Source organism: Hemiscyllium ocellatum, chromosome 28 (genome assembly GCF_020745735.1).
Source record: "Hemiscyllium ocellatum isolate sHemOce1 chromosome 28, sHemOce1.pat.X.cur, whole genome shotgun sequence".
Taxonomy (NCBI): Eukaryota; Metazoa; Chordata; class Chondrichthyes; order Orectolobiformes; family Hemiscylliidae; genus Hemiscyllium; species Hemiscyllium ocellatum.
This window is the reverse complement of record NC_083428.1, coordinates 661,400-678,108: the sequence shown is the minus strand read 5'-3', so window position 1 is coordinate 678,108 and position 16,709 is coordinate 661,400. Positions and strand designations below refer to the sequence as shown.

The following is a 16,709-nucleotide window of genomic DNA, read 5'->3' as shown; positions in this document are numbered from 1 at the left end:
AGGCCACACATCAGTGGTAGGAACGTTATTGGGAAAGATTTTTAAGGACACTGTTTATTTGCATTTGGAAAAGAATGGATTTATTAGGGATAGTCAGCCTGGCTTTATGAGGGAGAGATCTTGTCTCTCAAATTTGATTTTCGTTTTTGAGAAAGTGATGAATATGATTAGGGGAGGGTAAGGCAGTGGATGTTGCCTTCATGGACTTTACTAAAGCATTGGGCAAGGTCTAATAATAGGCTGGTCCAGAAGATTAAGTCACATGGGATCCATGCTAAGTTGGCAAACTGGATACGCAATAGACAAATATGAGACAGAAGGTAGCTCTGGATGGATGCTTTTCTGACTGAAAGTCATGTTCCACCAGGATCAGTGCTGGTATATATATAAAAATGACTCAGATGAAAATGTAGGTTATCCGATTAGTAAGTTTGCAGATGACACAGAAATTGGTGAAGATATGGATAATGGTGATTATCAAAATTACAGCAGGACATAAATCAGTTGGAAAGTTGTGTGGAAAAATGGCAGATGGAGTTTAATCTAGGAAACTGTAAGGTGATGCATTTTAGGAGGTCAAATGCAAGAAGAAAGTGTACAGTTAATTGCAGGACTGAATAGCACTGACATACAAATGGATCTTGGGGTGCAAGTCCATAGCTCCCTGAAAATGACAACACAAGTGAATAAGGTGATAAAGAAGGCACGCAACATGCTTGCCTTCATTGGTCAGGGCGTTGAGGATAAAAGTTGGCAAATCATTTTGCAGCTAAGACTTTAGTTGGATAACATTTTTATTGTGTGGGGTTCTGGTCCCCACGCTATAGGAATGATGATGAGACTTTAGAGAGGTTGTAAAAGAGGTTTACCAGATGATACCTGGATAAGAGCGCATTATAAGGAGAGACTGGACAAATTTGGATTGTTTTCACAAGAGTGTTGGAGGCTGACAGATAACCTGATAGAAGTATACAAAATTATGAGATGCGTGGCTATTGTGGATGTCGGAATCTTTTTCAAGTAAAATACCAGGGAGCATAGGTTTTAGTGGAAAGGGGACAAATTTAAGGGAGTGATGCGAGGAAAGCTTTTTTTTAACACAGTTGATGGCAAGTGCCTGGAATCCACTGCCAGAAAGGTGGTAGAAGCAGATATGTTAGTAAAGTTTAAGAGGCATTTAGACAGATACGTGACAAGCAGGGAATATAGGGATGCAGACCACATGCAGCCAGATGGGATTAGTTTAAAATGGCGTTGTGAGCCGCACAGACATGGTGGGCCAAAGGGTCTGTTCCTGCGCTGTATTGTTCTATGATCTAAACAGTAGTGGTTACATAGGTCATGGTATAAATCAGGAAATTAGAAGTGCTTATAGCAGAAGGGAATGCAATAATTATGGATGATTTCAATTTTGCTATGAATTGGAGAATTTTAAAGACCACCAGTACTGTGGGCAAAGAATTCCTGCAATGTATTCAGGCACTATTTTCAAGCAACCTGTTGACAAGCCAAGTTTGGTATAGGTTACTCTAGACCTAGATTAAATTAGATTACTTACAGTGTGGAAACAGGCCCCTTAGCCAACAAAACCACACCAACCCTCCAAAGAGCAACCCACCCAGACCCATTCCCCTATACTTACCTCTTCAACTAACACTATGGGCAATTTAGCATGGCCAATTCACCTAACCTGCACATTTTTTAGACTGTGGGAGGAAACCGGAGCACCCAGAGGAAACCCACGCAGATATGGGGAGAATGTGCAAACTCCACAGACCTGAGGCGGGAAATGAACTCAGGTCTCTGTTGCTGTGAGGCAGTAGTGCTAACCACTGTGCCGCCCACACAGTAGACCATCAGGAGAAAAGGCTAATTAATAAACTTGCTGTAAAAAACATCATTAGTGGCCATAGCATTACGATTTCCCAATGTTTGAAAATACGTGATCAATTTGAAACCAGGGTGTTGAATCTTAACAAGAACATTATGAAGTTATGAAAAGAAAGGTGGCTGCTGTTGATTTAAAAAATGCATTAATGATTCAAAGATAGACAAATGACATCAGGTACCAAAGAATTACTGCTTGGTTTTGAAAAAAAACACAATTCCTTTAAGGGACAACACACAACAGGAAAATTGACAGTATTGTTAGTAGCAGTATACAAGTAGTACTGAGAAATTAGTGGGACTGAAAGTTGACAGATCCACCAGACCCAATAGCCTTAACCCTGAAGTTCTGAAAGAGATTTCAAAATTCTGTTAATTCTGCAATGATGTCCACAGATCGGAAGGTTACACATGTAACCCCATTGTTCAAGCAAAGAGTGAGAGAGAACCAGAGAACTATAGGCCTGGTAATGTGATGTTAGAAGGGAAAATACTAGCACTTATTGTAAATGCTGCCATTACTGGATAGTTAAGAAGTACTGTCTGATTGGACAGCATCAACATGGGGACTCAAAGGGGAAATCATGTTTGATTTAGTTTTTGAGAATGAGGTGATCAGATCGAAAAGGTGGAGCCTGTCAACGTGGCGTATTCACATTTGCAAAAGATTTGTGACACTCTTACCAGCATTATCATAAAAAGATGCACCCTCACCAGCCTACCTGCTGCAAATAAAATGGAGTATCTTTTTACCCCTCGTTGGTTCCCTGATAAGCTACCCCAGACACAAAATAGCAATATACAATAGCTACGTAAATCATGGTGCTGCCTTGGTAATAAAGATCAAATTTTCACACCAGATTATATTCTGCACCCTTGTCACCTTCACTGCTTCCTCTAAGATGGATTTAGCATTGAGGAGTACTGATTTATTAGCTGGGGTCTTACATAGTAATCAAAAGAATCATTTTTTGCCAATATTTGTCTTGACTTCATGAGATATCAATGTCAAGGACTCTCAGGTCAACACCCCTCCCAACTCTGCCACCATCAACTCTGCTGGGTCTGGTTTATTGGTGGGGCAAGTTACACCCAGAAGTGATGGTCGTGTCTTATCCGTAAACTACTATTCAACTAGTCGGAGACAGCTGTTCTAATTTTGGCACAAGCTTCCAGATGTTAATAAGAATCTCCTGCAAGGTTGACAAGGCTCAGTTTGCCATTGTCAATTCCTTTGCTTAGGCCATTGTCTGATGGTGAAACTGTCCTCTAAGGAGAGTGAGGAGACTGGGCCTGTATTCCCTGATCACAGAAACTTACAAAATTCAGAAAGGTATAGACAGAGTTGACGTAGAAAATATGTTTTTCCTGGCTATAGGGTCTAGAACCAGATGACAGCCCGGAATAAAAACCAAATCATTTAGGTCTCACATGAGGAAGAGCTAGAGCGTCATTTGAATTCTCTAACTCAGGACCAAGGAAGCTCAGTTATTTGGCAAATTAAGATAGATTGTTAGACCTCCAATGACACAAAAGGGACCTGTTGGGCTGAAGGGCCTGTTTCCACACTATGGAGATTCTATGGTTCTAAAGAGGACAATACGGGAATACGACGCTGAGTTAGATGATCAGTCATGCTTTAGAATGATGGAGTAGGTTCAAGGGACTAAATGGCCTATTCCAGCTGTGTTCCTACCCTACGATACAATAAAGGCAAGTTTTTGACGATGTCAAGTTGAGAATCTTTATTTATTTAAAATTGTCTGTCTTAGAATGTTTGCATCACTGATAGGTGACCATCTGATACCAATCGCTAACTGTTCCCGAGGTGGTGATGGTGAGCTGCCTTCTCAAATTATTGCTGTTCATCTAGTGTACGTACATGCATGCATGCGCGTGCGCGCGCACACACACACACACACACACTTTATAGGAGTTGGGACGACATGTTGGGGTTGCACAGGACATTGGTGATGTTACTTTTGGAGTACTATGTACAGAGCTGAAAATGTGCTGCTGGAAAAGCACAGCAGGTCTGGCAGCATCCAAGGAACAGGAGAATCGACGTTTCGGGCATAAGCCCTTCTTCAGGAATCGATGTACAGTACTATGTACAGTTCTGGGTGCCCTGCTATAGGAAGGATATTATTGATTGGGGAGGGTGCAGAAAAGATTTACAAGCACATTACCAGAACTGGAAGGTTTGAGCTATAAGGAGAGGCTGAAAAGACTGGGACTTTTCTCACTAGAGCATAGGAGATTGAGAGGTGACCTAAGAGAGGTTTATAAAATTATGAGGGATATGGGTAAGGTAAATAGCAATGGCCTTTTTCCATAGAGGGCATAATTTTAAGATGACAGAAGACAGATTTAAAAGTACCTAATGGGTAACTTTTTCACACGAGGGTGGTTTGTATGTGAAATGAACTATCAGACCAAGTGCGGGAAAGGTACAATTACAACACTTAAAAGAAATCTGACAGGTAGGTAAATAGGAAAGATTTAGGAGGGATATGGGCCAAACTCAGGGAAATGGGGCAAGTTTAGTTTGGAAAACTTGGGCAGCGTGGATGAGTTGGACCGAAGAGTCTATTTCCATGCAGTATAACTATAATCATAAATATTATCAAACCAATACTCATTAAATGTGAACACTGCGTTAATTTCATGTGGGTAGCGACATTATATATTTAACAGAAAACAAGATTAATATTTTCTAAGAAAAACAATGCATATCAAGGTGTTACATACAATAAAATACTTCCTAATTAGTGCGTAATAACTGAGCAAAAAGACCGCTTGTGTTTCTTTGAGAGCAAAATTATGGTATGACAAAGCATAAGTACTTCTCATGAAAACATTCCCTGTTGAATAACTAATTTCTCAATGATCCAGAGCTAGGACAGCACCTATCAAAGAGATCTTCAGCACTAGACCCAAACATATCAAAGCAACATGATTTTACCTGGCAGTACTGGTGAGAGATCCTCACCAAAGGTCATTGTCCTCAATCCTTCATGTTCTGGATAATATTTCAGTGTCCACACCCACATTGACAGAGGAAGGATATCTGGCGCCCATGTTTGTCAATAGGAATGGCACGGCGGTGTGGTGATCCCAGTCGATTTCGATCCCTGTAGACCCGGTCAACCAAGCCGTGATGCCTGGTTGATCTACTAGTATCCAAGGTAGAGGACTGGAACGGAGTCTGCAACATAAATGCAGGGGAGTCCTTCAGTATTCTGCACTACATTTAAATTTGAATTGCTTTTTAGTTTCCTCCTTATTTAAAGGACTAAGTGAAGGATTTAGATCATATATTTTGCCTGAAATTTGCCCCTTGGCAACTAGTTTTAGGCTTATCATGGGATTCATTGCCAAAGACTGGAGTTTATTTAATCTAGTTAACAGTTAACTATAAATGAGGAAAACTTTTACTTTAACCCAAAAGCTTACTACAGACTAATTAGATTCCTGCAGCACATCCTCAGTCAGTGTTGGGCTGTGTACGGTACACATTTAAGTCCATCAGGAGAGATAGACAGGTAGACCAACGCATCATGATTAGTGACAGAAATAATGACGTTTTCTCATTTCTTAACCTGCTTACATTGCAATCGATTGAACAAAAGCTACAAAGTTTTCAATGGCATGAGATAAACTCATGGCAAAGTTTCTGTAAAAAGTAAGCAGATTGCCAGTATTTGGACATAGCATGTAACTGGACTGAGACCCCTGCCTGCTATATTGATGTCTGGTCAAGAGGGGAAATTGAAGAAGAAATTGAGAATCACTAAGATGTAATGAAGGATTTTCAATTTAAATCCAAGTCTTAATTGCAGGTAAGCTCACTGATATAAAACATTAACGCTTTTTTTCTATGAAGATCTTGCCTTGCCTGCTGAGTGTTTCTCGCTGAGTGCACGTATTTCAAACTTTCAGCATCCATTGTATTTTACTTGCACTGTAGTTGATCAACTTATTTACATGTCAACTCTGCCAAATATATATCCAATATTAACAGGACCATTTCTTGCTGTTCCTGGTCTTCAACAATATCTCTACTCAATAATATTAATGAACTGACTCCTGCTGTATAGTCTTTCTTTCAGAGAAAAGGCAAGTGTCCCTACCTTGTGACTGAGAGATCAAATGTAAAAAAAAATTAATTCTTACAAGCACAAAAAGACAGCATAAACTTGAGGCATCGTCTGTTGAGAGTGCGATGATGATGCCCTGCAATGGTACTGACAGCTGAGCGGCCCAGGAAACAAGTGAAGAAATACAGGCAATTGACTAGGATAAAAAGCAAGCTACTTACAAGTAATCTCTGTACAGAGAAATTCACTTAGTGTTTCACAACACTAACTTCACTCTGATCTCATGTTTGTGTATTACTGAATAGAAATACAAATTCTGTCTCAGAACTGAAACTTGGAAATGGGTGATTTTAGCAGGCATCAATGTGTTGGTCAGAATATAGAATTCATGAGCAATTATCAGTTCAGCCTGAGCAACACAATATCTTGATGCATGAATAACCCTATTCTACATACCACTAAACACAATCTCAGGAGAGACACCAAGCAGAGAAATATCAAGCCTGTAGGTAGGAACACTGTTCTCAGTGCCTGAGAATCCAAGATTCTCAACGTGATCTACAGCAACGCTCACCAAGACCTGATTTAATTTATCCAATAGGTAACAGTGCAGCAAATTAAACAATAGCATGTTGAGCAGGAGACAAAAAAACAATATTGGACAGAATCCGCGTTCCCCCCACAACCTGACCTCCCACCCCAATAAAAATTGTATATTTCTTCATTTCTTCTTATTCTGCTGCTTTACCAGAGAGGAAACTGGGAGACATGCACATAGCTAACAGCTAGCAGAGAATGAGCCAGCTCCTCAATACACTTGTATCCATTAAAATGTACAGTGAACAGTTTGTTAATTCTTAATAAAATCATTTTTCTTATCACTAAGGATAGAACTTATCATAGACAATACATGTTATGAGAAACAACATTCACGTTGGCAGTTCCTTACAAATGGTCAAACAGACATCTCTGTAACTTGCTGATGCTCATGATCCACTTGGCCACAGAAGGGTACAAAGCTAAAAGTAATCCAGGATAGTGGCACCTGAAGCCTAACAACACCAACTCTCATTTTTCTGAGACACATTGTATCTGTCAGAGATCAGTAGGAATTATAAACAGGATTATCCCAACCCTAATTCCTCTTGTTTTAACACTAAGTGAATAAGACACTGTAGTCAATTCTCTAGTTAGCATTTATAACCATTAAAAATAAAGCACTAATCTTAATCACATTATTTACCACATAAATAATGGGCGGCACGGTGGCACAGTGGTTAGCACTGCTGCCTCACAGCGCCTGAGACCCGGGTTCAATTCCCGCCTCAGGCAACTGTCTGTGTGGAGTTTGCACATTCTCCCCATGTCTGCGTGGGTTTCCTCCGGGTGCTCCGGTTTCCTCCCACAGTCCAAAGATGTGCGGGTCAGGTGAATTGGCCATGCTAAATTGCCCATAGTGTTAGGTAAGGGGTAAATATAGGGGTATGGGTGGGTTGCGCTTCGGTGGGTCGGTGTGGACTTGTTGGGCCGCAAGGGCCTGTTTCCACACTGTAAGTAATCTAATCTAATCTAATCTAATTATATGTGAATTCTGATCACAGTCTAAGCTCAGATGATATGGCACAAATAATCAGGACAACAATTTGTGAAGTATTCAGCTCTTTGTACTATCTCCTTCACAATATTAAGGGATCTGTTGCATGTTTACTTTAATCCTTGTTTCATCCTGTTTATAGCGATTTTCTTTTTTAACCTAGAGACAAACTCACCTGAAAAGGGAGGTCCAGAGTGGTGCTCCCAATCTGGTTGACGTTGGGAAGGGAGCCTCCATAGTACTGACCCCGACCCTGTCCCAACTGTAAATACTGAGATTTCTGCAACTGTAACTGAGAACAAAGAAAAACAGGCCTGTTACAAACAAACTGGAGTTGAGACACCTGCCACAGAACCTTCTGGAACCTCTCTAACAATACCAGGGCAATCGTCATCACATACCAATGCCTTCAGCTGCTGATGTCTCACACTAAAATTGGATAAAAAGTTATCATTTTGAACAGCACAGAGACTAGGAAAGAAACTGGTCAAAAGCTTAAAATTATGGGGACAGATTATAGGGACTAGATTGAAATAGAAAATGTTGGAAACAATCAACCAGCAGGATCCACTGAGAAGGAAAACAGGGGTTAGTCTTCCAGCATGATGGCTTTTCATCACAACTAGGAGCACTAAGAGATCTATCAGTCTTTAACAGGAAAGATGTTGACAACTGAAAGCTCCATGTCTTTTGAGCTTACATGGAGTTTCACTGGGAAAGTTTAGGAAGCGAAGGAGAAAGAGATCAAAACAGGAATGAGGAAGACAATTAAAATGACAGGCAATTGGAAGCACATCTATCTTCCATGAAGCAGTCAGCCAATCTGTGTTTGGTTTCCCTAACATACAGACCACATTATTAGCAGTGAATACAGCAGATCAAATTGAAAATACAGCTAAATTAAGTTTCACATGGAAGGTATTTTTGGGATCCTGCAACAGCAAGAAAGGGACAAGGGGAATAAGGAGCAGACAGTGCATTGTCTGCATGGGGAAGTGCTGCATGAAGGAGAAGCAGTGTTGTGATGCTCAAGGCATGGACCAAGGAGTTAAGGAGCAAACAGTCCTCTCCAGCTGTTGTCCTGCCCCCTCCCCCAACCCTAACCCATTCAGTGGAAGCAAAACGCTCAGAGAGACAGTGTAGTTTTACCTCCTTCATCTTTATTCCAATCCCTGCAGGGAGAGAGAACGATCGCCCATGTGCACAGAGACATGAGTTCTCGGTCTTCTCTGGAACAGTAGTTTCTTCATGAATTATTGATTCATTTTACAGGGAGGAGCATCCAGATATGGCAGCATTCATATTGATTGGGTGCCCATTACAATCAGCGAGTGTCAATAGTCAAGATTAAGTCATCTGCCGTTACACAATGAATAACCGGCTTCACATAATGAATAATTTTCACCCTGTTAAACTCACCTCACATACTGAATGCTTCCAATATTGTTAAATGGCTCTACATAATAAATGTTTTTCCACTGTGTTAACCCATTACCCTTGCCTCCATACCCATTAAGTTCTTACCTGATCGGAGTTATGCTCAACTGAACCTCTTGTTTCACAAAACTCAGAACTTAACTCTTTCCCTGCCTGCTTATACCCTATACACATTCTCATTCCCTTCTTTTATCATTTCATGATAACCAATGGCACTACCAGCTTTCATAAGACTGACAGCCAGTATTTAAGCAAGTTATTGACACACTGCATACAATGATTATAACAAAGCAAACTAGTCCGTTACAGTAAACAGAATTTGAAGAATCCTCATGTGTAAGAAAAACCATCAGTAAAGTTCTTAAATCCACGGTCCTCAGTGACCACTCCATCCCCGCCAAGTCGAGTGGAAGTGAGCCAGTTCTCCAAAATCTCCTTCAGTCAAGGCCAATTGAAAACAAAACCCAGTCTGTCCTTGCACATCACTCCACAGAGAAATCTGAAATCTTCGATAAGGGCAGTTAAGTGCTTCTCAAAACTGATGAGACTTCCAGCCTTAGACTTAGACTTAGACTTACAGTGTGGAAACAGGCCCTTCGGCCCAACAAGTCCACACCGACCCGCCGAAGCGCAACCCACCCATACCCCTACCCCTACATTTACCCCTTACCTAACACTATGGGCAATTTAGCTCGGCCAATTCACCTGACCCGCACATCTTTGTGACCGTGGGAGGAAACCGGAGCACCCGGAGGAAACCCACGCAGACACGGGGAGAACGTGCAAACTCCACACAGTCAGTCGCCTGAGTCGGGAATTGAACCCGGGTCTACAGGCGCTGTGAGGCAGCAGTGCTAACCACTGTGCCACCGTGCCGCCTTCTGGAGATGCTTCAGATGGAGGCTACCAGCACATCTGAGTGTGCAGTACAGCAGCAGCAGCAGGCTAGGTGTATGCAGCATTCATTGCTACCTCTGCTCCCATTCTGCTGTTAAATTGGCTGTTGCGATGGTAGCTGAAAAACGTGTTGCTGGAAAAGCGCAGTAGGTCAGGCAGAATCCAAGGAGCAGGAGAATTGACGTTTCAGGCATAAGCCCTTCTTCAGGAATGAGGAAGGTGTGCCAAGCAGGCTAAGATCAAAAGTAGGGAGGAGGGGCACTGGGAATGCAATAGGTGGAAGGAAGTTAAGGTGAGGGTGATAGTTCGGAGAGGGGGTGGGGGCGGAGAGGTTGGGAAGAAGATTGCAGGTCAAGAAGGCGGTGCTGAGTCCGAGGGTTGGGACTGATATAAGGTGGGGGGAGGGGAAATGAGGAAACTGGAGAAATCTGCATTCATCCCTTGTCTTTGGAGGGTTCCTAGGCAGACAATGAGGCGCTCTTCCTCCAGGTGTCGTGTTGCCATGGTCAGGTGATGGAGGAGGCCAAGGACCAGCATATCCGTGGCGGAGTGGGAGGGGGAGTTAAAGTGTTCAGCCACGGGGCGGTTGAGTTGGTTGGTGCGGGTGTCCCATAGGTGTTCTCTGAAACGTTCCGCAAGTAGGTGGCCTGTCTCCCAAATGTAGAGGAGGCCACATCAGGTCCAGCGGATGCAGTAAATGGTGTGTGTGGAGGAGCAGATGAATTTGTGACGGATATGGAAGGATCCCTTGGGGCCATGGAAGGAAGTTTTGCATTTCTTGCGGTTGCAGGGGAAGGTGCCGGGAATGGTGGGGAGTGTGGACCTGACAAGGGAGTCGCAGAGGGAGTGGTCTTTCCGGAACGCTGATAGGGGAAGGGAGGGAAATATATCCCTGGTGGTGGAGTCTGTTTGGAGGTGGTGGAAATGAAGGATGATACGATGTATCTGGAGGTTGGTGGGGTGGTCGGTGAGGACCAGTGGGGTTCTGTCCTTGTGGTAATAGGAGGGGTGGGGTTCAAGGGCAGAGGAGCGGGAAGTGGAGGAGATGCGGTGGAGAGCATCGTCAACCACGTCTGAGGGGAAATTGCAGTCTTTGAAGGAGGTGGCCATCTGGGTTGTTCGGTATTGGAATTGGTCCTCCTGGGAGCAGATGCGGCAGAGGCGAAGGAATTGGGAATATGGGATGGCGTTTTTACAGGCGGCACGGTGGGAGGTGTAATCTAGGTAGCTGTGGGAGTCAGTCGGTTTACAGTAAATGTCCGTGTTGAGTCGGTTGCCCGAGATAGAAATGGAGGGGTCTAGGAAGGGGAGGGAGGAGTCTGAGATGTACCAGGTAAATTTGAGGTTGGGGTGGAAGGTGTTGGTAAAGTGGATGAACTGTTTAACCTCCTCGTGGGAGCACGAGGTAGCGTCAATACAGTCATCGATGTAGCGGAGGAAAAGGTGAGAGCGGTGCCAGTGTACCTGCAGAAGATGGACTGTTCCACATATCCGACGAAGAGTCAGGCATAGCTGGGGCCCATGTGGGTGCCCATGGCTACTCCTTTGGTTTGGAGGAAGTGGGAGGATTGGAAAGAGAAGTTGTCCAGAGTGAGGACCAGTTCAGTCAGTCGAAGAGGGTGTCAGTGGAAGGGTACTGGTTGGGTTGGCAGGAAAGGAAGAAGCGGTGGTCTTTGAGGCCTTCGTGATGGGGGATGGAGGTGTATAGGGACTGGATGTCCGTGGCGAAGACAAGGCGTTGGGGGCCGGGGAAGCGAAAATCATGGAGGAGATGGAGGGCGTGGGTGGTGTCCCGAACGTAGGTGGGGAGTTCTTGGACTAAGGGGAACAGGACCGTGTCAAGGTATGTAGAGATGGGTTCGATGGGGCAGGAGCAGGCTGAGACAACGGGTCAGCAGGAGGTAGAAACGGGCGGTGCGGGGTTGTGGGACTATAAGGTTGGAGGAATTGGATGGGAGATCCCCTGAGGTGATGAGGTTATGGATGATCTGAGAGATGATGGTTTGGTGGTGGGAGGTGGGGTCATGGTCAAGGGCTGAAAATGTGTTGCTGGAAAAGCGCAGCAGGTCAGGCAGCATCCAAGGAGCAGGAGAGTCGACGTTTCGGGCATGAGCCCTTCTTCAGGAATGAGGAAAGTGTGTCCAGCAGGCTAAGATAAAAGGGAGGGAGGAGGGACCTGAGGGAGGGGCATTAGAAATGCGATAGGTGGAAGGAGGTCAAGGTGAGGATACATTAGAGGTTTGGCATTGAGGATACATTAGAGGTTTGGATTAGGAATTGGCTGGCTGGAAGGAGACAGAGGGTAGTAGTTGATGGACTATGTTCATCTTGGAGTGCAGTTACTAGCTGTGTACCACAAGGATCTGTTTTGGGACCATTGCTTTTTGTTATCTTTATAAATGATCTAGAGGAAGGGCTTGAAAGCTGGGTAAGCAAGTTTGCGGATGACACAAAAGTCGGTGGAGTTGTGGATAGTGAGGAAGGAAGTGGTAGGTTACAGCGGGATATAGATAAGTTGCAGAGCTGGGCAGAAATGTGGCAAATGGAATTCAATGTAGCTAAGTGTGAAGTCATTCACTTTGGTAGGAGTAACAAGAAGATGGATTACTGGGCTAATGGTAGGCTACTTGGTAGTGTGGATGAGCAGAGGGATCTTGGTGTCCATGTACACAGATCTCTGAAAGTTGCCACCCAGGTAAATAGTGCTGTGAGGAAGGCATATGGTGTACTGGGCTTTATTGGTAGAGGAATTGAGTTCCGGAGTCCTGAGGTCATGTTGCAACTGTATAAGACTCTGGTGCGGCCTCATCTGGAGTATTGTGTGCAGTTTTGGTCGCCATACTATAGGAAGGATGTGGAGGCATTGGAACGAGTGCAGAGGAGGTTTACCAGGATGTTGCCTGGAATGGTAGGAAAATCTTATGAGGAAAGGCTGAGGCACTTGGGGCTGTTCTCATTGGAGAAGAGAAGGTTTAGGGGAGATTTGATAGAGGTGTATAAGATGATTAGGGGTTTAGATAGGGTCGACACTGAGAACCTTTTACCGCTAATGGAGTCAGGTGTTACTAGGGGACACAGCTTTAAATTAAGGGGTGGTAGGTATAGGACAGATGTTAGGGGTAGATTCTTTACACAGCGGGTTGTGAGTTCATGGAATGCCCTGCCAGTAGCAGTGGTGAACTCTCCTTCTTTATGGTCATTTAAGCGGGCATTGGGTAGGCATTTGGAAGTTATTGGGCTAGTGTAGGTTAGGTAGGATTCGGTCGGTGCAACATCGAGGGCCGAAGGGCCTGTACTGCGCTGTATCTTTCTATGTTCTATGTGAGAGTAATAGGCCGGAGTGGGGTGGGGGTGGAGAGGTCAGGAAGAAGATTGCAGGTTAGGAAGGCGGTGCTGAGTTTGAGGGATTTGACTGAGACAAGGTGGAGGGAGGGGAAATGAGGCAACTGGAGAAATCTGAGTTCATCCCTTGTCTTTGGAGGGTTCCCAGGCGGAAGATGACGTGCTCTTCCTCCAGCCGTCGTGTTGCTATGGTCTGGCGATGGAGGAGTCCAAGGACCTGCATGTCCTTGGTGGAGTGGGAGGGGGAGTTGAAGTGTTGAGCCACAGGGTGGTTGGGTTGGTTGGTCCGGGTGTCCCAGAGGTGTTCTCTGTAACGTTCTGCAAGTAGGCGACCTGTCTCCCCAATATAGAGGAGGCCACATCGGGTGCAGCGGATGCAGTAAATGATGTGTGTGGAGGTGCAGGTGAATTTGTAGTGGATATGGAAGGATCGCTTGGGGTCTTGGAGGGAAGTAAGGGGGGAGGTGTGGGCGCCTCCATGTGAAATGCAAAACTACTTCTTCATCAGGTGAAGTCGGATGTCATGTGACTTCAGACCGTTCCCCTTCACTGGCAGTGGTGTAAAATACAAAAGTAGGGAGGTAATGATGAAATTATACAAGATGTTATCAGGTCACAACTGGAGTGTTGTGTGCAATTTCGGTCACCGCAATACGCAGTGGAAGGACGCAAGTGGTCTGGAGAGAATGCAGAGATGATTTACCAGAACATTTCCAAGGCTGAAGACTTGTAGCTACGAGGAAAGATTGAAGGGCTTGGGTTGTTTTCCTTGGAATAGAGAAGTGACATTAAAGTACACAACATTATGATGGGCAGAGACAGAGTAAACAGGAAGAGCATGCTTCCTTCAGCAGAGAGTTCAAAATCAGGGATGACAGATTCAAGCTAGGTCAGGCCACTTTTGGAATATTGTGTGCAATGTTGGTTTCCCTCCTAAAGGAAGGATGTTGTGAAAGGGTTCAGACAAGACTTACAAGGATTTATGGAAATGTACTGCCAGAGGAAGTGGAGTCTGGTACAATTAAAACATTTAAAAGGCATCTGCATGGATATATGAATAGGAAGGGCTTAAGAGGGATATGGGCCAAAGGATTTGTTTCTGTGCTGTATATCTTTACGACTGTGAATGGCAGAAGGATTAGAGGGGATGTGAAGAAAAATATTTTCGAGGAGAAGATAGTGGGTATCTGGAATTCACTGCCCGAGTTGTGGTGGAGGCATATACCCTAAACTCTTAATTAGTTTCAGCATCTACACCTTAAGTGCTCTAAGCTGCAGTGTTATGGGCCATGTACAGGAAAATTGGATTAGAAAGAATGTCTGGATATCTTTGAGTTCATATATGCTAAATGAGATAGCTTTGGCAAATAGAATTAAGGAGAATCCAAAGGGTTTTTACAAACATGTTAAGGACAAAAGAGTAACTAGGGAGAAAATAGGGCCCCTCAAAGATCAGCAAGGCTACCTTTGTATGGAGCCACAGGAAAGGGGGGAGATACTAAATGAATATTTTGCATCAGTATTTACTGTGGAAAAGGATATGGAAGATATAGACTGTAGGGAAATAGATGGCGACATCTTTCAAAATGTCCAGATTACAGAGGAGGAAGTGCTGGACGTCTTGAAACAGTTGAAGGTGGATAAATTGCCAGGACCTGATCACGTGTACCTGAGAAGTCTGTGGGAAGCTAGAGAAGAGATTGCTGGGCCTTTTGCGGAGATATTTGTATCATCGATAGTCACAGGTGAGGTGCCAGAAGACTGGGGGTTGGCAAACGTGGTGCCACTGTTTAAGAAGGGTGGTAAAGACAAGCCAGGGAACTATAGACCAGTGAGCCTGACCTTGGTGGTGGGCAAGTTGTTGGAGGGAATCCTGAGGGACAGGATGTACATGTATTTGGAAAGGCAAAGACTGATTCGGGACAGTCAACATGGCTTTGAGCGTGGGAAATCATGTCTCACAAACTTGATTGAGTTTTTGAAGAAGTAACAAAGATGGTTGATGAGGGCAGAGCAGTAGATGTGATCTATATGGACTTCAGTAAGGCGTACGACAAGGTTCCTCATGGGAGACTGATTAGCAAGGTTAGATCTCATGTGTACAGAGAGAACTAGCCATTTGGATACAGAACTGGCTCAAAGGTAGAAGACAGAGGGTGGTGGTGGAGGGTTGTTTTTCAGACTGGAGGCCTGTGACCAGTGGATTGCCACAAGGATCGGTGCTGGGGCCTCTACTTTTTGCCATTTACATAAATGATTTGGATGTGAGCATAAGAGCATTAGCATACAGTTTGTAGATGACACCAAAATTGGAGGTGTAGTGGATAGCGAAGAGGTTTACCTCAGATTACAACAGGATCTGGACCAGATGGGCTAATAGGCTGAGAAGTGGCAGATGGAGTTTAATTCAGATAAATGCAAGGTACTGCATTTTGGGAAAGCAAATCTTAGCAGGACTTATACACTTAATGGTAAGGTCCTCAGGAGAGTTGCTGAACAAAGAGACCTTGGAGTGCAGGTTCATAGCTCCTTGAAAGTGGAGCCGCAGGTAGATAGGATAGTGAAGGCGGCATTTGGTATGTTTCCTTTATTGGTCAGAGTATGGAGTACAGGAGTTGGGAGGTCATGTTGCGGCTGTACAGGACATTGTTAGGCCACTGTTTGAATATTGCGTGCAATTCTGGTCTCCTTCCTATCGGAAAGATGTTGTGAAACTTGATAGGGTTCAGAAAAGATTTACAAGGATGTTGCCAGGGTTGGAGGATCTGAGCTACAGGGAGAGGCTGAACAGGGACATGGATAGGATAAATAGTCAAAGTCTTTTCCCTGGGGTCGGGGAGTCCAAAGCTAGAGGGCATAGGTTTAGGGTGAGAGGGAAAAGATATAAAAGAGACTTAAGGGGCAACTTTTTCCACGCAGAGGGTGGTATGTGTATGGAATGAGCTGCCAGAGGATGTGGTGGAGGCTGGTACAACTGCAACTTTTAAGAGGTATTTGGATGGGTATGTGAATAGGAAGGGTTTGGAGGGATATGGGCTGGGTGCTGGCATGTGGGACTAGATTGGGTTGGTATATATGGTAGGCATGGACGGGTTGGACCAAAGGGTCTGTTTCCATGCTGTACATCTCAATGACTCTATGACTTCCTTGTGTGTTGTATCACTTCTATGGTTATATGGTTTCGAAGTGGCCCAAGGAAAAATTAAGTCACTGGAAATCAGGAAAGAAAACTCCTCACTGGTTACATTCATAACTAGCTTAAAAGAAGACTCATGAAGAAAATCCTCAGCTCCAGAACCTCACTTTGAGTATTTCAAACCTTTATTCAATAACGTTTCTTCCAAGTCAACATTAGAGGCAAGAATAGTTACCAATGACTGCAGTGTTCAGAACCATTTCAATCCCAAATATTAATGCAGTAACGTACTTGAAAGCAATAAGGCATTTAAGCT

General features: G+C 44.1%; 1 protein-coding gene across 1 annotated transcript in view; it reads right to left on the bottom strand.

Annotated features, from left to right (window-relative positions):
• The window catches only part of LOC132828794 (CREB-regulated transcription coactivator 1-like), a 152,293-nt gene that overhangs the window by 118,021 nt on the left and 17,563 nt on the right, over positions 1-16,709 (bottom strand). The window contains exons 2-3 of the mRNA XM_060845891.1: positions 7,757-7,873; positions 4,958-5,095 (exon numbers count right to left, since the gene is read on the bottom strand). Of these exons, the coding sequence (XP_060701874.1) occupies positions 4,958-5,095; positions 7,757-7,873 (255 nt within the window). The remainder of the gene's footprint in view (positions 1-4,957; positions 5,096-7,756; positions 7,874-16,709) is intronic.